This window comes from Antennarius striatus, chromosome 6 (assembly GCF_040054535.1).
Source record: "Antennarius striatus isolate MH-2024 chromosome 6, ASM4005453v1, whole genome shotgun sequence".
NCBI lineage: Eukaryota > Metazoa > Chordata > Actinopteri > Lophiiformes > Antennariidae > Antennarius > Antennarius striatus.
In genome coordinates this window covers 25927727-25949590 of record NC_090781.1, presented here as the reverse complement: position 1 = coordinate 25949590, position 21864 = coordinate 25927727, and the positions used below count along the sequence as shown (strand labels likewise).

Genomic DNA, 21864 nt, shown 5'->3' with positions numbered 1-21864 from the left:
TTTACATAAAAACATTTTTATTGATGAACATAAAAGAAAGACAAAGAGTGAAACGGTGAAAACCTTTGATGTCAGGACTGAACGCTGACGTTGGCGGCGCGGCTCTGTTGTCAATGCGTGGCGTTTGTCCCCTTTGGCCTCCGTACCGCCAGCAGGGCGGCGCTGTGGGTTCACATGTGGTTCAGTTTGTTCTGGACCATCTGGACCAGCTGGTCCGAGTACCTCTCCAGTAAAGACGCCTCGCCGTCTTCCTCCAGCGGCCCAGAGGGGGCGCCGTCACCGCCGCCCCGCCAGCCTCCAGGCGGCGCCAGCGAGCGCAGCTCCGAGTCGACGTCGTGGAACGCCTCCTGCAGGACCGACGCCCACGCCCGTCGATCCGACCCGGCGAGCTGAAACGAACGCGGTTTGAACCTCGAAACGGAAACAACTGGCGTGACGCTCGGAGCGCCGCTCACCTGCCGGTAGAGACGCCCCGCCCGCTGCGCCGCCCGCCTCAGGTCGCCGGCGACGTGCTGACTCAGCAGGAGACCGAGGTCATCATCACCTGGACCTGCAGCGAGCATCGAATCAGAACCAAGAAGCGGAGAGCAGGGGGCGGGGCCTAGATGGCGTCCCACCCCATCACGTGTTCAGGTGTCGTCTCACCGGGGTCGGTCCGGGTTCTGGTCTCCGATCCGACTGGACCTTCCTCCTGCTTGGGGGCGGAGCTTGCGCTGAGGTCACACAGACTGGAGGTGCTGGAGGGGGCGGGGACTTGGATGAGCGTTTGGTTTTGATTCGTGGGCGTATCCTCGACGCTGCTGACGCTCCACTGCCTGAACCCGCCCACCTCGGTGGGCGTGGCCAACGCCTGCGGGCTGGTAGGTGTGGGGGCCGACGGGGCGTCGCTGATGGACGGAAAGATCAGAAAACAAGAAGGAAACACTGAACGTGTTCGTCACCCCGGGGCGGGTACCGGGGCTCACCTGCTGGCCCCGCCCTGGTGGGGGGCGGGTGTGGCCCCGTGGGGGGCCGGGCAGGACGACAGGTTCTCCTTCTCTTCTTCTGGGCTGGAGGTGGGCGGGTCCTGGGTCAGTTTGGCTCTGGAGCTGGCCGTGGTCCCCAGGTACCCGAGGCGGGGCGCCCCCTGCTGGACGGAGGACGCCACAGCCCTGGAGGTGACGTCTGAGAAGAGGGTCAGACTCAGAACCGGAGCCTCAGGTAAAGGTAGAAAAAAAAGGGAGTGGCTCCGATGGAAGGGGGCGGGGCCAAGAATCACTTTGTAATCACGCCTACATCATTCAAAAGTCTTGATTGGCATACATGTGAGAAGTGATCCGCGCCGTCTGATTGGTCGGTGAAGAAAAACCCCGAAGACACCCGTGTGACCACACACACACACACACACACACACACACACACACACACACACACACACACACACCTTTCAGGATCTCTCTGCTCTGGACGACCACCACGGTGTGTCGCCGCCTCCGCGCTGGGTGGCAGAGGGGCTGATGGGTAATAACGGAAGAATTTCTGCGACGAAGCACTGGGGGGGGGTTGCGTCTCACTGCGATCACACAAACATAGGGACACCCCCCTCACACACACGCCTCACGTTAAGAACGCGGCGTCCCTCAGGGATTAACCCTTTATTTAACCATTAGGAGCTCATTAAGCTCCGCCTCCTTCTTGTGGAAAGGCGGAGCCATCTTGTTAAGATGAGCTGCACGATTCATGTAAGATAAAATGTCTTCATACACGGATGACGTCTTCCTGTTTGTACCAACCTGTTCTAAGGAACACGCTGTGAGCTAACGTTAGCACGACAGAAGCTAATGTTCCATCGATACGACCTTTTAGCTCCGCCTCCGCGGCTTAAACACACAAGACTGATCATTTTTTACTTTCTACCGCTACGGAACGAAGAATCTTTTGTACGTTTTGGTCCAGGTTTCTGTTGGCCTCACCTCCTCTGGGCTCCGTGGGCTCTGATTGGCCGGCGGTGGGCTCTGATTGGCCGGCGGTGGGCTCTGATTGGCCGGCGGTGGGCTCTGATTGGCGGGCGGTGGGCTCTGATTGGCCGGCGGTGGGCTCTGATTGGCCGGCGGTGGGCTCTGATTGGCCGGCGGTGGGCTCTGATTGGCCGGCGGTGGGCTCTGATTGGCCGGCGGTGGGCTCTGATTGGCCGGCGGTGGTGTCGCTGCTGCCTGTGGAGCCTCCCTGTGAACAAACACTGATTGGTTGGCTGAACGTCGTCGATCCCATCGATCAGCATCAGGTGCGTTCGTACCGCCGCGTCGCCGATGTCGCTCTCCTCCGAGATCCGGGTTGTCATGGAGACGGGAGGCAGGGCTCCACCCTGTAACGCCCTATAAAGACAACAGAGATAACGTGGTGTCGCCACGACAACAACAGAACCCTGATCTGGGGCATTGTGGGTCGTCTGACCTCATCCTGTCCTGGAAGCGGGACAGGAAGCGGGCAGAGATGCTGAAGCGGGGGTTCAGGAAGTGCTTCTCGTCCGGGGGGGGCAGCGCCCGCAGGTCCGTGTCGAACGTCTCTGAAACACGCGAGACGCCTCGTGAGGGGGGGGCGGGGCCAGACGTAAGCGACCAACATCGGAGGGGGCGGTACCTTCATCCGGCGCGGTCGCCAGCGTGTGGAAGTGGTTCTTCAGGGAGTCGCGGTCGTCCTCGTCCTCCAGGGACGAGCCCCCCCCCGAGCTGCCCTGGCTCAGGGAGTCCGTGTCTGAAACGGGACGGACAGGAAGTTGGCGGCGGCGGCGAGGACGCGGGATACCAACGTGAGAATGCTTCCTGACCGCCGTCCGGGGGCGGGTCCAGACTTCCTGCTGATCCCTCGGAGCAGGCGGAGTCCGGGCTCAGCTGGCCGCCCCACCCTGGCTGCTCCTGACCTTTGACCTCCCTGGAGACGCAGACAGACGCCGGTCGGTGGCAGGAGGAGACGCGTTCAGTCGTTGTTGCCCCCGGTTACGGCGCTCACCTGTCGGCGGCGTCCAGGATGAAGGTCCTCCTGCACACCTCCTCACCCCCCCCAAGCAGACTCTCCAGGCTCTGGGGGGTGAACTCCTCCTCCTCTTCCTCCTCCTCTTCCTCTCGCCGCGTGGCGAAGTCGGACGAGTCGATCAGGCGGTCTGGTTGGACCGCCCACCTCCCACGCGCCTGACGAGGCTCGGCTCCCGATTGGTCGGCTGCAGGGGCGTCGACCTGCGCTTGCTGCACACACACACACACACACACACACACACACACACACACACACACACACACACACACACACACACGGTGGGAAACAGGTCGTCTCACACGCTGACAGCTGATTGGTCGCTGGCGTCTCACCAGGCGTCGGAACCACATGGGCAGCTTCCCATTGGTCTGCAGGAGGAGAGGATCTGAAACACAAACAGCCAGGAGCCAATCAGAGACGGGGGGCGGAGCCAGTTGCTTCACGTCCGTCGCTCGTCCTGACCTGCGGCGGGTTCGGGTCTCGCCGGAGTCTTCAGGTCCTCCTCCTCCTGGGGGGGCAGCGTGATGAAGGTCTCCCTCCTGGAACAGAACTTGGTCTCAGGCCGGCGCTCGTTTCTCCCGCAGACCCTGAACGCCTCCTCACCTGATGCTCTGGACTCTGTGGCTGCAGCTCTCAGGGGCGGCGGTCAGGCCCCGCCTCTTCCTCATGACGCCGGTCATCTGGGCGTCCAACCGCCACACGAACACGCAGCTACGGACGCACAGGATGGGTTCGTGAACGCAACGTGGCCACGCCCCCTGATGACCCCCATGACCTCTAATGACACCCTGAAGACCCCTAATGACCCCAGTGATCCAACGATGACCCCTGATGGCCCGTTGACCCTATATGACCCCTGCTGACCCCTTGTAACCCCTGATGACCTGTTGTTGACCCCTGATGACCCCCTAATGACCCTCTGATGGTGCTTCAATGTTAACCCCTAAAGATCCTGACGACGCCCTAATGACCCTCTGATGGCCCTTCAATGACCCCGTTGACCCCTAATGACCCCTGTGAACCCCTTGATAACCCACTGTTGACCCCTGTTGACCATTGACAACTCCAGTGACCCCTGATTAATGACCCCTAGTAACCCCTGTTGACCCCTAGTAACCTCTAATCACCCCTGTTGACCCCTAGTAACCCCTGCTGACCCCACTCACCTGTCTCCGGACGCGGTGATGAGGCGTCTGCAGTCCTGGCTGAACCTCATGCAGGTGACGATCTCTATGAGGACACGCCCGTTAGCGACCGTTAGCACGATGCTAGACATCAGACGCGTTGGCGTCTCCTCACCCGCGTGTCCGAACAGCGTCGCCACCCGCTCCCCCGTCTCGTAGTCCAACACGCAGATGTTCTTGTCGGAGCAGCTGGTGGCGAGGAACGCCCCCGACGGGTCCAGGTGAACCTGGGGACAACGCTGGCATCAGACAGGAAGTGCCAACGGCAACTGGACGAGCTGGCTCCGCCCCCCCGGCGTTCACCTTCAGCAGAGCTCCTTCGTCACCTGACGAGCCTTTCAGGCACTTCTTCAGCTTCCCCGTCTGGACGTCGTACACCCTGAGGGGACACGCCCAGTCAAGCTCCACCCCCTCCGGGTGGGTGGATCCGGAAGCTCCTCCCCCTTACGCTCACCTGACGTTCCGGTCCTGACAGGCGACAATCACGTGGGCCCCCGTCGGGTCGCGGTCCATGTCGTACAGCGTAGTCTTCTCCACCACGTGGTGACTCCGCAGGAAGGACACGCCCTCCGTCGCCTAGACAACCACACAGAAACACCGGGGGCGGGGTCTGACACGGTTCCAACAATTTGTTCTTAAGTTGAGGACTTGAGCTCCGACCCACCTGCTCCGCCCTCTGGAAGTAGATGCTCTTGTCGGCGCCACAGCTCACCATCCGGACCTCGGGGCTCTCACCTGGAACACAGGTAACACTCGTGAGCCTGGCCCCGCCCCCCCGCCGTGTGCGTGGCGTCGCTGGTTTACCGGTGAAGGCGACGGCGGTGACGGCGGCGGAGTGGTCGCTGAGCGTCTGCTCCAGGCTGTAGCGCGTCTCCGGGTTGAACACGTGGATCAGGCGGTCCCGACTCGCCGTCGCCAGCAGCGTCACGCCTGGAAGGATGACAGCGTGAGGCGGGAAGCGCTCGGCAGCGACGCCCGACCAGCGACCTCTGACCTCACCTGTGGACGCCGGCGAGAACGCCAGACACGTCACCTCGGCGTCGTGAGCCTCGATCTTCACCAGCTCGTCCAGGAAGTTGGCACCAAACACCCTGGACGGGGGAGGGGGGTGTCAGTGGGCGTGGCCGTACGCGCCAGTGGGCGTGGCCGTACGCCTCGAGTCTCTCACCTCAGGTTTCCGCACCGGTCGCCGGCTGCCAGGTGGCGCCCGTCGGGGCTGATCGCCAGCACCCTGAGCCCCGTCTTCCCATCGTGTGCTGCAGGCTCCGCCCTCTCGCCCTCCGCATTCTCGTTGACGTACGCGATCCTCAGCAGGTCCTGTCGGGCAAACAGGAAGTGGCGTTAGCTCTCCTCGTGTGCTAGCGCTCGGGTAGTGGCGTGGCGCCGGCCTCACGTCGCTGCAGCGCTCGCCGTCTCCAGAGGGGGCGTCGGCCTGCCACAGGCGGATGGTGTTGTCGGACGAACAGGTGAAGAAGGTGGACGGGGGCGGTGGTAGGAGGCGGGGCTGGAAGGCATCGCGCGGCTCCGGGTGCACCTGAGGGCGGGTGACAGGGTTGGTGGAGGGGCGGCGCCCGGGGGGCGTGTCTCAGGTGTTTCCTGATGTACCTCCACGCTCCACACGGCGGCGCTGTGGTAGAGGGCGGAGTAGAGCTTCGCGCTGCGCAGCACGTTGCTCACGTCCCACACGTAAAGGCTGTGGTCGCCGTAGGCGCAGGTGAGGCGTCTGGAGGCGGGGTCGAAGGTCAGCGCCACCGTGTCAGGGTGCTGGGCGGGTCCCAGGCTGCCAGGGAGACAGGGTGGGATCAGGGGGGGGCGTGTTCTATGGCGTCCTGAGGGCAGCGGCGGTGTTCCTACCTGTGGGCGGCGTGTAGGTCGATGCCCAGCCGGTGTGGGCGGGGCAGCGTGGTGACATACTGCAGGTGGGAGGGGCTAAAGGCCCGGATGACGCCGTCGGCGCAGCCACAGAAGATGTAGTCCTCACTGACCGCCAGGCAGCTCGCCGCCGCCGTCTGGCATCGGGTGTTTACAAACAAACAACAACAGAACGTTCTTATTGTGAAAGGAAAACGTCCTACGGGTGTGTTTGTAGTCCTACGTGTGTGTTTGTAGTCCTACGTGTGTGTTTGTGGTCCTACGTGTGTGTTTGTAGTCCTACGTGTGTGTTTGTGGTCCTACGGGTGTGTTTGTGGTCCTACGGGTGTGTTTGTGGTCCTACGTGTGTGTTTGTGGTCCTACGTGTGTGTTTGTGGTGCTACGGGTGTATTTGTAGTCCTACGGGTGTATTTGTAGTCCTATGGGTGTATTTGTAGTCCTATGGGTGTGTTTGTAGTCCCACAGTAGGACTGTCCCACTGACCTTGAGGTCGACCCAGGCCTCCAGGTGTCGGCTGCTGTTGAACAAACACAACAGGCCGGAGCTGGTGATGCAGTAGGTGTTGCCGGCGGCGAGGCCACGCCCACACGCCACCCCGCTGAACATGGTGTTTTTGTGGTCGCCTAGCAAAGCCGAGCGACCAATCAGAGGCACCGTGCTGTTCACCTGGAAGCAGGGAGGAGTTTCAGACCACAAGCGTGTTCAGGCGGCAGGGCTGGGTCTACAGGGGCGGGGCTGGGGTGTGTTCGGACGCGTACCCGTCTCTCTTTGGACGCCTTCAGGTACCAGAACTTGACATGTCGGTTTCCCGCGGTAACGAAGTAGCTGTTGTCCTCGGAGACGGAGACGGACAGCACTCTGCTGGACACCTTGTTGGAGGCGATGACCAAACCTTTCTGCTCACAGACAGGAAGGACGTCAGCATGTAGCACGTTAGCATGTAGATCAAAGCATGTTTTTATGATCCGTGTGTGTGTGTGTGTGTGTGTGTGTGTGTGTGTGCTCACCCTCCAGTCCCACACACTGACGGTCATGTCGTGCTGGTATCCCACGGAGACGATGTAGTTGCTGTTGATTGAGAACGCCACGCAGGAAACGCCGTATTTGTGTGACTGGACCTCGGCCACCTGACCTCCGTCCACGTCCCACACGCGCACGCAGGGCATGTGACCGCTCTGAAACATACACACACACACACACACACACACTGACCGACACGCCACGCGTCCTGACTTACTCAGACTGATGACATCACAGAGTCCTACCTCGCCGGTGGCCAGGTATTTCCCATCGTGGGAGAACGCCAGCGCACTGAAAGGCTTCCTGAAACAAACAGGAGAAGAGTAGACACCGTTACTGCGCCAGGAGGCATCCCAGCATCACCACTGGACCAGAACATAACATGACCCCGCCCCCCCACAACAATGCGGCGTCCATGGGATGACGTGCTTGTGACGACGGCTGATGGATCTACCTGGACGTGTTGATGATGTGACTCTGCTTGTTCTTCTTCAGGTGAAGCAGCACGATGACACACCTGTAACACACACACACACACACACACACCAGGAAGTCAAGTTTTCAGCTCCGTGTTTCCTCTCTTTGGGTCAGAGGAGGCGGGGCTTACCCTGCAGGATATGCGATGAGCCCCGTGTTGGGGTCAGAGGTCAACCCGCTGCCACTGGATGTACTGATGCCCAGAACTTTCTCCAGGGTCACCTGCGACCACACAGCTGAACGTCACTTCATGTATTGATTACATGATTGACAACACAGGTACAAGTTAGCTGGAAGCTAAATTTGCTAACGGGTTGTCTGTGCAGTTTGCCTGATTAAAATTAATTCAGGAACATGAAACACAAACTTATGTAACTAGTTGTAGTTGACCTCCTACATTACCCAGAAGCCCCTGGTTGGGCTCCAACCAGCAGCTGATCAGCAGCAGTTTGTTTATTTGTTGTGTTTGTCTTCTAGTTTGTTGTGGAGTGACGTCACTGAGGTGTACTGGTGTTGCTCTAACCCCCAGAGCAGCTGACCAATCCCGTGTGAACTATTCGCTCCACCTGTTGAAGGTTTGGCTCTAAACTTTGAGCTAACCGAGGCTAACGGCTAGCCCCGCTAGCATCGAGTCCTACCCGGCTGCTGGACGTCTTCTTGTGGCCGCTCGGCCGGCTCTTCCTCCCGGCTGTTTGTCGCCTCTTCGCGGGGTTGACCGGACCACCGTCCGCTCCCTCCGCCATGTCGGACGTTAACGTTTAAAATATCCACAGATAAAAACAGACGATAAAAACCCGGGTTAAAACCGTCTAAAACCCGTGTCGCTCCATGGAAGTCGGCTGACACGAATCACGAGCCCGTTAACGGGGCTGCTAGCTTAGCTTTATGCTAACTGTCGCTAAGGGAAACCTGACACTTCCCTCTGCGGCGGGACTTTGGTTCAAATAAAGCCCCGCCCACTTGCTCGGGCACAAACCAATGACAGCAAAGGACCCACCTTATGGCCAAAAGCAGCCAATGGGCGAAGGAAATCTGGTTTGTTGTCAAGAGTCGAACCAATCAGGAGCCATTTTACAACAGACATTCAGAGTCAACTTCCGGTTTCTGCCGGATGAGAAACTTTCCGTCTTCTATTTAGAACATTTTAAAATTCGAAAGTAAAGTATTTAAAAAATCATGATGAACTAAACGTTGATGAAGACATAATTTATTTATTGTTGTTTTATTGTTATGTTTAATATTAAACCCTTTCGCAATTGTCTTAATGTTCTTCAATGCATATTTTCCATGTCTGTCTTCTTATATTTAAATACTACTGTACCATTTAAATTTCCCAGTTTGAGATAAATAAAGTTTAACAATTTTATGAGAAAAAAATTACAAAATATAACATTTTACAGGACGTTCAAATATTACCTGAAAGTTCTTCATTCACAGCAGAGAGGACAACACACAATTTAAAGAACATTAGTTGTTTTTATTACAAAATTATTCACCACGAAAACTAAAATATATGATTTTATTAAATTCCAGTTAAGTTTCAAGAGCATCACAAAGTATCTGAATTTCGCTCAAACAGGTGCACTAAAGCAGAACTGCGCTTCAGCGTTAGTGTTTCTCATTTGGACTGAAGCAGCGGCCCCCAACCTGGGAGTCGGGGCCCCCCCAGTGGGTCACAAGTAGAGACGGTTCAGTCGAACACCACAGAACAGGGTTGTTGATCATAGAAAGCTCCCGTTTCTGCGATTCGGTTATTTTTTTGAGGGTGGGGGTGGTGCAGGAATCGAAGTGCAGTAGAATTCAACGTTACAGACGTGTGATCCTACGAGTACAAACCATCATTTCACCAAGAAATTACATAAAAACCTCTTAAGAACAAAAAAAAAACCCAGAACAAAACGTTTCTCCGGAGCAAATCTGTCAAGTTCAAACAAAACAAAGCAACTAAAAAACCTTCCAGATCCAAAGGATCGTGCCGCGTTTCAACAACAGCAGCACACGACGGGTAAAAGTCTATCATGGTGTTCCTCAGGCGGGGGGCGGGGCTTGATTTCAGGATAGAACGATATAAATGTGCAAAAACTTCATCATCAAGCACTGGAAGACAGGAAACAGCATTCAGGATGTTGGGTGGAGTCAACAGGACTCCAAGGCGTTCTTCCTCGTATGGATGAGGGTTGTCCTGCTCTGGACGAGCAGAGGCAGGATTAACCTCAGGGGGAGGGGCCTCTACACATCTGGTTTTCCTCAAACTGGCGCTACAAACAGCTGTGCTGTTCCTCAAACAACAGGACCGGGTTCCAGGAGTCGGTCCGGTCCGTTAATGCCCACAAACGTCTCACCAGGTGAAACGAGGAGAATCTGAAACACGTGGATCGGTGAAACGAGCTGAAACTCACCAGAGGCTGGAAACCGTTAGCTCCACTGTTAGCTTAGCTTAGCTTACAGACTCAGTTTAGCTACAGACGGCGAGCCTAGCGTAGCAGGAAGTGAAGGCGTGTCTGGCCGACCTGGGAGCAGGAACGGCCAACATTTGGTCGGTGTTTACGTCACGTGACGAACTCTACGGCGTAAACAGGAAGTAACAGGATGTTGAAGGCAGCGTGGAGACCCCCCCGTCGTCCGCCAGCCCGACGCCACGTTTCTCTTTGGCCTCCTGAAGCTTTTTTAAACTGATTGAGGATTCCCCGTTTCTACTGACCGTCGCCCCCACTGAGGTGTTGAAGGCACGGAGGAGTCCTGTGGGCGGGGTCAGAGGTCGGAGTCTGGGGTGGGGGTCCGCCTCCTGTAGCGCCGTCGGTCGGCCTACATTCAGCGTCTGTTAAGGTCACTTCTTACCATCCTTAGAAAAATAGAAATAACAAAAATAGAAAGATGTTCTAAAAAAGGAGGATCCACTCTGAAGACGGCCGGTCCTGGAGAGGAAGAGGAGGAGGAAGAGGAGGGGGGGGGGGAGATGAAGAGGAGGAGGAAGAAGAGGAGGAAGAGGAGGAGGGGGAGGAAGAGGAGGGGGAGGACGAAGAGAAGGAGGAAGAGGAGGGGGAGGAGGAAGAGGAGGAGGAAGAGGAGGGGGAGGAGGAGGAGGAGGAAGAAGAGGGGGAGGGGAGGAGGAAGAGGAGGAGGAAGAGGGGGAGGGGAGGAGCATGAGTGAGTCGACTCTAATCTCCCGCCGCTTCAACTTTCTATCAGTTTTACGTTTCCAGGCGGAAAGAGACGGCTTCCGTTCACCTGGAGTGGGCGGGGCTTACCTGGGCGGGGCGGGGCTCAGGCCCGGAACACGTGCACGGCCCTGACGACGTACTGGCGACAGATGGGACACTCGTTCATCCTCTTGCCACACTTGGTGCAGGTGATCATGTGACCACACTCCAGCAGCACGCAGTCGATGGGGCAGTCCATGCAGATCTTACACAGGCTCTCCTCCAGGCCCGCGGGCAGGCCGCCGTCGCCAGGCTCTGGGGGGGGGGGGGGCATACAAACAGAAAGGTAATGACCCGGTCCGTCCTCCTGACCCCCCTGGGTCGGATCTGATCTAATCTCACCTGCGCCGTTCACCACTTTGGCCGCTGGAAGAGAAGGACGGAAGTTTTAGTCAGGTTTAGTCGTCATGGTTACGGGCAGACGCTGTGGGGGGGTGAAGGTACTGACCCCGCAGGTTCTGCTGGTCCTGGAACAGCCGCCGGACGCGCTCCATCAGCTCCCACTTCTCGCAGCAGCCCTTGTAGTTGACGAAGTTCCTGGCGAGGATCTCCTTCAGCTGCCGGACGCCGAGCGCCTCGATGTCGTCCAGGTGGCTCAGGTCGGACAGCGACGCCCGGCGGCCTGACACCGGGTTCCCCTCGGGGTCCGGGGCCTCGTCCGGGTCCCAGGTCTGCACCGGAGACACGCGCACACACACACACACATACAAACGACAGGTGAGTCCCAGGAGCCACGGCCCTCAGAGGCGGCGTCGGTCCGGGGTTTACCTGGTCTTCGTCTGGAGCCTCTGGCTCGACGGGGGCGGTGTCTGCGGCTGGGGGCGGGTCTTCTGGCTGTGCTTCGGAGGGGTCAGGGGTCGGGGGAGGGTCGGCAGAGGTCTCGGCGGTCGGGGTGTCCGGGGCGGAGTCGCTGGACGGCGACGACTGCTGGCAGAGGACCAGCTCCACCAGGTCCTCCTGGGAATGGGGAAGATGGGTGTGAGTGGGTGAGGCCAGGGGTCAAAGGTCAGACGTTCAAGGGTCACAGATGACGGAGGACCTTCTCTCTGCACAAGTGGGTGGAGACCTCGTGGAGGTGCAGGTAGTCCCGTAGCTCCTTCACCTTCAGCTTCATGAGCTCCGCCCGCGCCAGCAGGTTGCCATAGAAACGCTGACAGGTGTGACACAGACGGGGGCGTGGCTCCTGCTGGGCGGAGCAGCGGCTGCAGTAGTTCTTCTTGCAGTCCACACACACGTGCTGACAGACGGGTGGAGGGAGTTCACGTTTCATCGCTTTGAACAAACAAAGGAAGTGACAACGGAGGGGGGCGGGGCTTACCTTCTTGGCCGGCGTGTCCAAGCGCCCCCCGCAGGCCTTGCAGGCGTGTTCGGGCTGCGTGGGGGACGGCTGGCTGCTGAAGGCGGAGTTGGTGTAGGACTGATGGCGCTGCTCGTCTCCGTCGGACTGCTCTTCATCCGTTGAGTCGACACACAGCCAGTTACAGCAGGACGCATACATGCCTGGAACACACACACACACACACACACACACACACACACACACACACACACACACACACACACACACACACACACAAATACGTGATAAAATGAGGAAATACTTCATACAAAACCAACCATTAAATTCATTAAAAAGTTGGACATTTTCAACACGACTTTTGGCAACTTTTCTGAAAAGTCCAGGACTTCATATTGAGATAAAATAAAAAAAATTATTTTAAAAGGCAAAATATTTCTTTAAAATAAATAAATAAATAATAAAATAATCTTGACAGAATAATGAGGTTATCCTGATTAATGAAACAGTTTCTACCCTTTCTCCACCTCCTCGGTGACCAATCCCCATAGTAATATCTGACAAGCTTTACTTTACTTGACATTTATATTCCAAATTACCAAAAAAAAAAAAAAGGAATTCTGTAACTTCTCCCCTCTGATATATTTCCGTTAAAAAAAACACAATTTTTTACGACATTTATGCCGAGTGAGTCAACATACATTGAAAATACATAAAAACACGATAAATAATTTTTAAACATCATTATTGTTTTACCACCGTTAAATCAGACTAATTCCTAACGGGCTCTGGTTCGGGACGGATGGGCGAGCATCAGGCAACAGAGCAAAGTTGAAGGATCCAAAATTCAACACAAATAAAGTAGTAATTTATATATTATAACGATGCCGAATGAGTAAAAACACGTTAATAACACAGAAAAAACAATTATTTTGCAGTTTATATGATTATACTTTTACCGGTAAGCCGTTAAACTTTAAATGCATTAATATTTAAAGGCAGTTCGGCGCGTCCGCTGCCTCCGCTGCTAGCAGGCTATGCTAACCGACACCGGGTGAGTGAAGTTACACAACTTGAACCAAACACAAACCAACAAACACAAACACACGAGAGTCGTGACGACTAACACAAGTCACGTTCAGACGCGAACCGACAACCAGCCGGAGGGATCGGCCGGCCGGTGAGGCGCCTCACCTGTTCCCGACGGGGCTGCGACGGCTAGCGCTTAGCCGGCTAACCACCGCGTAGCTCCAGCTGAACCAACACTTTATGGCGTCCTTAAAGCTCAGGCCGCCGGTTCGACGGCATCTCGGTTCGGTTCGGTCCAGGAAGAAGAAGGAGGAGGCGGGAGTGAAACTTAAGGCGGAGAAGGAAACAACAAAACAACAAAACAACAACACAACAACACAACAACACAACCAGGAAGTTCCCCTACACACGGGCGCGCGCGTCCACAGGCGGCCGCGCGCACACGCGGAAGAAAGCGAGGCGGTGAGAGGCGGACCAAACCATTCCTGTTTGAAGTCCCTTCAATGGTCGTTGTACTTTTAAACACATTGACTGGAGTAAAAATCACTTTAAAGCAAATTTTGTAATTATTTTAACGCGTGAAATGTTATTTTCTTCTAAATGACAAATAGTTGTTGACAACTTAACGATAAACCCCCTAACGGAACGGACCACCTCCACAGACCTGGACCCCAGTTCCGTTCTGGATCCGATCCAGGAAGTTCAGTTCGATAGAAATCATAGATGAAAACCACGTTGACTGACGTCACTACCTGTTCTGACGTCAGACCTGTTTAATTGTCCTGTCGATGTCACTTTTTAAGACATTACAGGCTCCAGTTCTCTTTTTTTTGTTTTCCATAAAAAGTGATTTATTCTTGAAAAGAATGTCTCTATTATTCCATATTAAGTACCTGTGAGGCCAGAAGTTATGTTTGTAGATTAGAGACCAAGATAGAAGAACTTGCCTGTGAAAAGCTGACAATTTTACAGGAAGTTTGTCTACATCAATACCTGGTGATTTGTTCTTCAGAGCAGCGATGGCATCAGAGACTTCTTCTGCAGTAAGAGAGGTGTCACAAGAGTCCTTATCCTTATTCTTAGACCTTTTGAAGGTCTAAGAAAGTAAGTCTATCCTCTTCAGTGATTTCATCAGGGGCTCTTTGAAAGAATAAAGTGATTTTTGTTATAACTTCTTCCTCCGCTCTTTTAGATTTAGAAATTGACAACACCAATTTGAACAGTTCCCAATTGGTGCTGTACAATTTTTCTCTTTCAGCCTTGTTCCGAAAATGTGAAATCAATTTACAGATTTCAGGTTTAACTGCATCATGCTCTAACAAAAAGAGTAGTTTAATGTCCAGTAGGAAGATCTGAGTGGCAGAAACCAGAAATCAATACGTGATGGTCTTGAGTCTGACCTGTTGATCCATGAAAAGGTTCTTTGGTCTGGAGACTTCTCTCTCCATACATCTAGAACATCAAATTTCTGCATGAATGCTTTAAGATTTAAATTAAGGGAGGAGGGCTGTCCTGGGGGCCACCTATCAGCAGCATTATGTAAGGATAGAATTTGGGAATCTTGATAACCAAGAGTCAAGTCGCCTCTCTGTGGAATGAAGTTTGTCATCCTCAGGTTTGGTGTTATATCCATATATGTTAACAGTAATTAAGGTAACATCAAGGTACTTTAGCACAAGGCAAACAAGTGACCTAAAGAATGGCTGTCTGAGTGTCGTACACATCCACTGGAAGAGTTTTAACAGTGCTGACTGACTGAGTGCTCTGTGCCGCGACAACACCAGATATCATGACCCCACCGTGATGTCCAGAAACTGCTCTGCAGTGGTCGAGCGTTTCTCTTGATAGTAACAAAAGTCCGTATGAAGATGCTTGGCAAACAGAAAAGTGGTTTGTGTTCACAGGTCTGTCTTAGACCCCCGGCATTCAGAGACACGGCAGAAAGCCACAAAGTGTTCAACAAGAACAAATACGGAGATAACGAAGTCTGTGACCACTGAGAGCATCATTATGAACATGAATTATAACGGTGAACGAAGGCTTCTGAAGGAAGCAGCTGGCTTCATTTACAACAGTCTTCAGTCGCTGCTGAACCAGGAATAAGTCTCTGGAGGCATCAGAAGGGCAGAAGAGTTGCTCCAGAGAAGGTTCTGATCCATTAATGAAGCCACGACCTCCGAGGAAGTAGGCCGTCTTATCGGGCCACAGCCTACTCCTGCTGTCGTCTTTGGAGAGATCCTCCGAGAACTTCAGGCTGTTGCTCCTCAGGTAGGAGAAGAGGTCACAGGTCACACCGCTTAGGCTCGCTGGCCGCTGGGTGTTGGGGGAGAGCGTCGCCTTTTTCGGAGCGGGAGACCTGCTGGGGGCGATGGGGAGAGGTGGGGGGGTCGTCTGAGCCCGGCAGAGCGACGGGGGGGTTGACGTAGTCGGGGCAGTTGTCAATGAACACGTTGCCAGCCTCAGAAACAGTGGGGTGTGCTGTCAGCCTCTGCTTCACGTTGTCCGGGGGGGGGGTTCTCTCACCCTGGGCCGACATTACGTCACCAGTCTTAGGAGCAGCTGAGTGACGTCAAAAAGCTTCGCTTTTAACCCTTTACTCAGCAGAGCTCGGCAGAAAGCGATCACTCACTCGGCCATCTTGGCACGCCCCCCCCCAGAAGTTGTTTGATAGAAATCAGACGAAAACCACGTTGACTGACGTCACACCTGTTTAATTCTGTCGATTTCACTTGAAGACATTTCAGGCTCCGGTTCTCTCTAGTTACCAACTTTGCTTCGGAATCACGTCAGCTGACGTCAAGGGGCGTGGCTTCACCTAAACAGGTCACAATAAAGAGGACGATGACCTCCGGGTGGATGTATCATGATAGTTTTATTGCCATAGACAGTGTAGGAAAAAAGGAACATGGGCGGGACAAGTTAAAACAGCCGGTTGTTTTTTTCTGAGGTAAAGCAAATAAAACCGCTTGTGGGCGTGGCCAAAGGCCAGCAGAGCGAATACTGTTCACCTGATCCACAGTGGGACACCTGAAAACATCCACCTGGACCAGTTTGCTGTCCAGCGTTCAGACGTTTCAACTGCAAACACAAACTTCATTTTACGATCAACATTTGTGACACGATTACTTTTTTTATTTCTTCTTTTTCTTTTTTTAAAGAATTTCACAGGACGTCGTTTCCGTGTTGAAATGAGGTAAACCAAAACCTTTAAATTTTCTTCTTTTCTGTTGGGGGGGGACACGATGTGTTAGGGCCAGCGTCTGGTCGGATGTGTGTTGTTCGTCATTTAAATGAATCACGACTGCAATCAAAGACAGATGGAAGAAAGGAAGAGGTCGAGAACAGAAAGAGATGAAGAAAAAAGGGGCAAAGGAAGGGAAAATATTAAGCATAACAGAAAAAGAAAACATTTTTTTTGCTTTTAATATTCTCCCTGCGTAAATCCTTCCCCTCTTTCATTCCTCTCTTCCATTAATGCTGCGCTTTCTGTCGTTTTCTAGAGCGGATGGAGCATCAATCAAAAGGGGCGTGGCTAAATGAGGATGATCAATGAATGAGAGAAAATATTAGACAACAAAACAATGACCTGACTTCTTTTTTTCCACCCCAACACGTCTTTTAATTCCGCTGATCGACTGAAAGAAAAGTTAAATCAATCTGTTGACATTAATTCACTTTGATCTGTCCCCCATTTCTTGATTTGGACAGAAATCAATCAATCCAATTCAGGTGAAGTTTTCAGCGTGGATCAATGGAGTAATCGATCTGATGACCTGTGTTTGGAGTCAGAGACAACCAATCAGGAGATTCCAACAAATAAACTGTGCTGCGTTCAGGGTTTGTGGGAAAACTCTGCTCTCTCCAGAAGAGAGAAAGGTTCGAATTCTGTCGGGACGCCCTTTTTCCCCTGAACGCAGCCTTTAAGAACCGTTTTTCAAAGGATTCCTGCAGACATTGAACGCAACATCAGTTCTCTAAACATCAGGTGGGTTCTACCAGCAGTGCATCATGGGAACAGACACCGGGACGCTGTCACTTACGGCCTCCAAAAAAACTTCCCAGCAGGTGAGGCTGCTGCAGGTACCTGTGGTGGGCGGAGCTATGCAGGGCAGAGGGCAGTCTGAAGACAGACTAAGCCCCGCCCACCCACAACGACAGGCTGATTAAAAAAAAAAACTCTGAAGAGGAATTCTGGGATGAGAACACATGATTTCTTTGAATAGAGTGAACATCTGGGTCACCATAGCAACAAGTGGAAGCAAACAAAGAGTGAAAAGAAAAGCTCTTCTCCGATTCAACCAATCAGGAAGAGGGGGGCGTGGCCGCAGACAAATAGCTAAAAACTGACTTTACAGGTTTGAAGTCTGCTGGAGGAGGAGGGGGCGGGGCTATGGGGGCGAAGCAAGTGATGACATCACAGTAAGCAGAGGTGGAGGCGAGGGGCGGGGCAAAGGGGCGGGGCTAGCCGACGTTGGGACATGCATTGGCGAGCCGCTCGTGTTTACAGGTTTGTCATCAGTGTGTTTGTTTGTTTACTCCGACGAAGAATAAATACTCTGTTCAAAACCAACTCAAACAGGAAGTGGAACAAGAACGAGAAGCAGAACGAGAAGCAGAAGAGGAAGAGGAGGAAGAGGAGGGCGCGCCGCCGCTCGCTCTCAGGAAGGAATGCTCTCTGTGGCGTTTGATTCGTCCCACTGGCGTCGCTTACGGTTTTCTGTTTTTCCTTGTTAAAGTTCTCTATCTCCACCCCCCTCCCTCTCCCCCACCCCTCCCTCCCCCCGCCCCCCTGGGCCCTCACGGCCTTCAGTCTCTTAATGTTTATCCTTGGGGATCACCTCCTCTCGCGGCTTGGCTCCGCCGAAGATGGCAGAGTTGGGGTTGGCGACCTGGTTGAGGGGCTCGGAGACGGTCCGGGGCTTCAGCTGCAGGCGGGGCCGCTGGGCGCGCTCCTCTGTCGGCACAACAACAAACACAAACAACTTGTTTACCTCACAAAAAAAGACGCAACGGAACGTGCAACCGAAAGACGGCGGGTCAGGCGCCAGAAACCAGAGGGGGACGAGCGATCGTCGCTAACCGGGAGCTGCTCTGGTGCCATTCATCAATCAACCAATCAGGTGACGGGAGGGGGGCGGGGCAAACAGACATCAGGAAAGCACATGGTCCATTTCATGACACCCAATTACCAACAACAGTTAGCGGCTACTTTAGCGACAAGCGTTCAACAGGAACGACGTCAGACTGAAACGTTAGCCGTGTACCGCTAACATGTGTAGCTGCTCTTGCTAACATGAGACGCTTCATCTTCCTCTTTAGCACAAAAACAAATCAGATGGATGATGTCACCGTCAGACGGTTCCCTGAAGTCTGTCGTTCCTCCGCGGGGGGGTCCGTCTCTGTAGCGACCTGCTCCTAAGCCGCCGACCCTTCTCTCGCCGCCGCGGCCGCTGCCTCGACTCTGCCCCCCCGCGTAGTCGTCATCTCTATAACCTGCAGAGACAGACGGATAGACAGACAGGTGAGTCATGGGACCGACGCCCCCTGGTGACCCGCTGCAGCTGGATCCTAGAAGGCAACCCATGAACATGAGGTGGTGAAATGCATGATGGGAAAAAAATAGGGCATGGTCCAGCAGCTCCAGGAGGCGGAGCTAGGCTACCTCGGAGAACCTAGCCACCGCTCAGGTTAAATTTGATGATTGAGGTTTATACAACAAGTTGAATTAGCATTAGCAGCATAGCTACCGCTAACATTTTTGCTATTTGTCTGAATAAAGTTTCAAATATCTGAATCTGAACTGTGAAAAATGGGAGCACCGATGTTTTTGGAGAGAGGTTGGAAGTAAAGCAGCTACTTCCTGTTTGATGGCTGCTGGGTGCTGCCACCTGTTGGTTAGCTGCAGAACATACATGCTAGCTGCAACTGGCTAACGCAGAACGAATCAGAAATATGGATTGTTTGAAACGGTCATCCGACTTCCTGGGTTCTGATTGGTCAGCTGCCGCCACTGTCCAACCTGAGCCGGCGAAATCTCTGGCCGCACTTCCTCCCTGGTGGTCAAACTCTTCGCGATAATCACGTCCTCCTCCTCGGGGGGGTCCTCGTCCTGCAGAGGACAGGGGGAGTTTAACACGAAGGAGGACAGGAGGAGGAGAGGAAGAGGGAAAGAAGAAGAAGGGACGGGGAGAAGAGGACGGACGAGAGCAAACAGGAGAGAGGGGTTTGGTGGTGCCTCCTTGTGGAAGGAGCAGGAAGTGCAGCTCAGAAGAGGCAGGACTTGTTAGTAATCAACCAATCAGAGCTACTTGATTACCTGTTCCCGGCCTGCATGGACCAGTGACAGGAAACGAACAAGAAGGGTGGGCATGAAGATGAAGATGAGGATGAAGAGTCTCCTCCCACAAGTCAAAACGTTTGGATCAAGATTGAATTTGAGAAACATTTGTGAAAAAATGTTAATTTACATAAATTTTGGGTTCAAATTGTTTCTCATTGGATCACGTTTGGACTGGTGGAGAAACAAGAGAAGAAGAAACACTCTTACCAAACAGTATAAGTAACTCAGGTTAACTAATGCGGGTTAACTAACCCAGGTTAACACAGACACACGCCAGCGTACGGTTGAGGGTGTCGCCCTCGCTGGCGATCGTACCTTTACCGTCATCCTTCCTGTAGTTGAAGCCGCCGCCTCCTCGCTCTGGCTTCCGTCCGTCTGCGATGTCCACCCTCAGTGACCGGGTTCCCAGCAGCTGCAGGGGTCAGAGGTCACATGAGGCCAGCAGCGTCAGCAGACAAGCAGGTCGTGATTAAAGTGACATCAACGTCTTGATATCAGCACGTTTACACAGAACGCTGGATTTATTCTTCTGCATCAGCTAAACGTTTTATCCGTCAAAAAAGGCGACGCCCACAGGAAGTAGTTGCATGCGACTAGCTGCGCTAACAAAAGGAGTCTTGATCTCTAAAGATTTTCTTCTTGCCTCCTCCTAGAGACGGACGGATAACGGCGTCCGACTGGGATACTCACAGCGCCGTCGTATGCCAACGCTTCTCTTAGTGACTCCAAATCTTCAAACTCGACGTAACAAAAACCTTAAAGAGAGAAAAACAGGAAGTTAAGTCAGGATCACGGCTAGTGATGGTTAGCTGAACGTGTGGCATCCAACTCGCCAAACCTCTGACCTTTGAACTTGTCTGTCTCTTTGTCTCTGACCAATCGGATGCTTCGGATGTTGAGTTCGCTGAAGATGACGTCGATGTCTCCCTGCACGGCGTTGAACGGCAGGTTGCCCACGTAAGCCGTGAATGGCGGCTCCCGTGGGAGTTCCTTCTGCTTCCTGGAAGATCCGATGCTGCTGGAACCGCCTCCACGGTGCCTGGAGGGGAGGGCACAGAAACACAAAGCATGATGGGAACAGGAGTAAGGAATCAGGTTCCTGTTGGGGCTCTCTCACCAAACCCGATCAAATTTGATTTGGTGATCGGATTAAGGATCTCCAAATAACAGGTGATGTTCAAGGACCTCTCAGGCTGTAGGAATCCAGAGATTCACAAACATGTCACCTCACTAGACAGGTGACGTTCACGGACCTTTGAGGCAGTAGGAATCTACAAATTCTGATACACATCACTTCATAGTTTGGTGGAAATCGGTCGAGTTGGACGATCCTTTAATTTACAAAGGGGAAAATAAAAACACTGGATCTGGTTTCTGATCCACATCAGGTCTACACCGGCTAAAAAAGTGACGTCAAGGGAGCTAAAAGTTGTGTTCCTGCCCCGCCGCGGTGTGAGACCATCTGATTACGTCACTAACACGCGCCAGTCAAAAATCAAACGTGGAAAACGATTTGGAAACGCGTTGAAACGGGATTTCTGGACCAATCGAATCGGTTTTTCACTTTTTTAAAATGGAATCAAATTATTAAACTCCACATCAAAAAACCACAACGACCCGCAGATGAACGAATCGAACCGTCCTCCGGATCGATCCACTGATCAGATTCCACTGATCAACTTCTGACGTCTCAACTAAATCAATGCCTCCAGAATAAATAAATCGTGTCTTAATGAACGTTTCGTCGTGACGTGAGGCCACGGAAAACAACCAAACACCGAACAAGACGGAACCCTCCCGGTCCCGGACATCACAACAAACACCGCCCCGCGGGTCGGAGGCTACGTGGATCACTCCGTCCCGCGGACACATGATGCAGCCATGCGGGCAGCCTGCAGCTGCAGCCCCGCCGCCACCTCCACCAGCTGCGGCCTCCTGCCCCACTCCGAGCCGCCTGCTCGTCCACGCACCGCCGAGCGGCCGCAGACACCGGCGGATAGCGCGGCTTCGCCTCAGCGCCGCAGGGCGAGCTTCACCGTGCGGCTGCGTTTGTCCCGCTAGCAGCTAGCCGGCTAGCTGCGGGACCGCGGTACTTCCCTGGCGCCCGCGCCGGCCTTCCTCTCGCCCTGTGCGGCTGCGGCTGGGTAAGCGCCTGGCGGGTCGAGCTAACGGGCCTGGCCAGTCTGACGCCGAGGCCGGCGGGGAGCGCAGCGGCGGCCCGGGTCGCTTTGAGAGCAGGCCGCGGGGCGACCGCGCGGAGCGGACACTCACCCTCTGCTACCACCGAAGCCACCGTAACTCCGGTCCCGATCGTCGCGCTGCTCGTAGTCCGCCATTACTGCTGCTGTGTGTCGGAGGAGGAGGTCCAATACGTCACGAGTGGAGCGGGTTTAGCTGCCCGCCCCGCGCCTGACCGGGAACCGACAAAAATCA

General features: G+C 54.0%; 3 protein-coding genes across 11 annotated transcripts; all 3 read right to left on the bottom strand.

The window, feature by feature from the left end:
• LOC137596703 (WD repeat-containing protein 62-like) lies at nt 1–8467 on the bottom strand. Of its 4 annotated transcripts, none has more exons than XM_068317412.1 (32): nt 8204–8467; nt 7696–7787; nt 7543–7605; nt 7076–7391; nt 6827–6964; nt 6552–6734; nt 6051–6205; nt 5802–5976; nt 5590–5730; nt 5365–5513; nt 5196–5287; nt 5001–5126; nt 4861–4931; nt 4651–4772; nt 4500–4575; nt 4312–4423; nt 4179–4242; nt 3616–3723; nt 3475–3551; nt 3345–3397; nt 2989–3221; nt 2807–2910; nt 2620–2733; nt 2434–2545; nt 2276–2354; nt 2130–2205; nt 1953–2045; nt 1424–1552; nt 966–1164; nt 646–887; nt 456–550; nt 1–389 (listed from the first exon to the last, which is right to left on the bottom strand). In XM_068317412.1, exons 1-32 carry the CDS (start codon nt 8306–8308, stop codon nt 171–173), a joined length of 4113 nt encoding a protein of 1370 aa, XP_068173513.1. In that variant the 5' UTR covers nt 8309–8467; the 3' UTR covers nt 1–170. The 4 variants fall into 4 exon arrangements, with proteins under 4 accessions (XP_068173513.1, XP_068173514.1, XP_068173512.1 ...); XM_068317413.1 differs by having other exon boundaries at nt 1953–2205; nt 7076–7243; nt 7334–7391; nt 8204–8466; XM_068317411.1 differs by having other exon boundaries at nt 1953–2205; nt 8204–8466.
• A 550-nt stretch (nt 8468–9017) lies between these two features.
• Nucleotides 9018–13730, bottom strand: rffl (ring finger and FYVE-like domain containing E3 ubiquitin protein ligase). Of its 3 annotated transcripts, XM_068317192.1 has the most exons (8): nt 13257–13721; nt 12084–12265; nt 11805–12002; nt 11534–11722; nt 11214–11436; nt 11108–11131; nt 10814–11020; nt 9019–10480 (listed from the first exon to the last, which is right to left on the bottom strand). In XM_068317192.1, exons 2-7 carry the CDS (start codon nt 12261–12263, stop codon nt 10830–10832), a joined length of 1005 nt encoding a protein of 334 aa, XP_068173293.1. In that variant the 5' UTR covers nt 12264–12265; nt 13257–13721; the 3' UTR covers nt 9019–10480; nt 10814–10829. The 3 variants fall into 3 exon arrangements, with proteins under 3 accessions (XP_068173292.1, XP_068173291.1, XP_068173293.1); XM_068317191.1 differs by having other exon boundaries at nt 9018–10407; nt 10814–11131; nt 13257–13730; XM_068317190.1 differs by having other exon boundaries at nt 9018–10480; nt 10814–11131; nt 13257–13727.
• A 2214-nt stretch (nt 13731–15944) lies between these two features.
• On the bottom strand, nt 15945–21838 carry eif4h (eukaryotic translation initiation factor 4h). 4 transcript variants are annotated; one of them, XM_068317070.1, is made up of 8 exons: nt 21703–21838; nt 20277–20470; nt 20122–20186; nt 19747–19843; nt 19111–19200; nt 18441–18584; nt 17930–18045; nt 15945–16392 (listed from the first exon to the last, which is right to left on the bottom strand). In XM_068317070.1, the coding sequence occupies exons 1-8, from the start codon at nt 21765–21767 to the stop codon at nt 16387–16389; spliced, it is 777 nt and encodes a 258-aa protein (XP_068173171.1). In that variant the 5' UTR covers nt 21768–21838; the 3' UTR covers nt 15945–16386. The 4 variants fall into 4 exon arrangements, with proteins under 4 accessions (XP_068173171.1, XP_068173172.1, XP_068173173.1 ...); XM_068317071.1 differs by having other exon boundaries at nt 19753–19843; XM_068317072.1 differs by lacking the exon at nt 19111–19200.
• Nucleotides 21839–21864: the final 26 nt, after the last annotated feature.

Bases quoted from the DNA above. Each gene is read 5' to 3' on its own strand.
- rffl (XM_068317191.1), bottom strand. From the start codon at position 12,263: ATGTATGCGTCCTGCTGTAACTGGCTGTGTGTCGACTCAACGGATGAA. The intron at 12,003-12,083 runs GTAAGCCCCGCC...CCCGTCTGTCAG, and splicing joins TGGACACGCCGGCCAAGAAG to CACGTGTGTGTGGACTGCAA. The intron at 11,132-11,213 runs GTCAGTACCTTC...CTTCTCTTCCAG, and splicing joins GGACCAGCAGAACCTGCGGG to CGGCCAAAGTGGTGAACGGC.
- LOC137596703 (XM_068317411.1), bottom strand. From the start codon at position 8,308: ATGGCGGAGGGAGCGGACGGTGGTCCGGTCAACCCCGCGAAGAGGCGA. The intron at 4,576-4,650 runs GTGAGCGTAAGG...GTGTCCCCTCAG, and splicing joins TGTCAGGACCGGAACGTCAG to GGTGTACGACGTCCAGACGG. The intron at 3,552-3,615 runs GTGAGGAGGCGT...GTTCTGTTCCAG, and splicing joins CACAGAGTCCAGAGCATCAG to GAGGGAGACCTTCATCACGC.
- eif4h (XM_068317070.1), bottom strand. From the start codon at position 21,767: ATGGCGGACTACGAGCAGCGCGACGATCGGGACCGGAGTTACGGTGGC. The intron at 20,471-21,702 runs GTGAGTGTCCGC...CCTCCCCTCCAG, and splicing joins GGCTTCGGTGGTAGCAGAGG to GCACCGTGGAGGCGGTTCCA. The intron at 19,844-20,121 runs GTGAGTATCCCA...TGACCCCTGCAG, and splicing joins CGTTGGCATACGACGGCGCT to CTGCTGGGAACCCGGTCACT.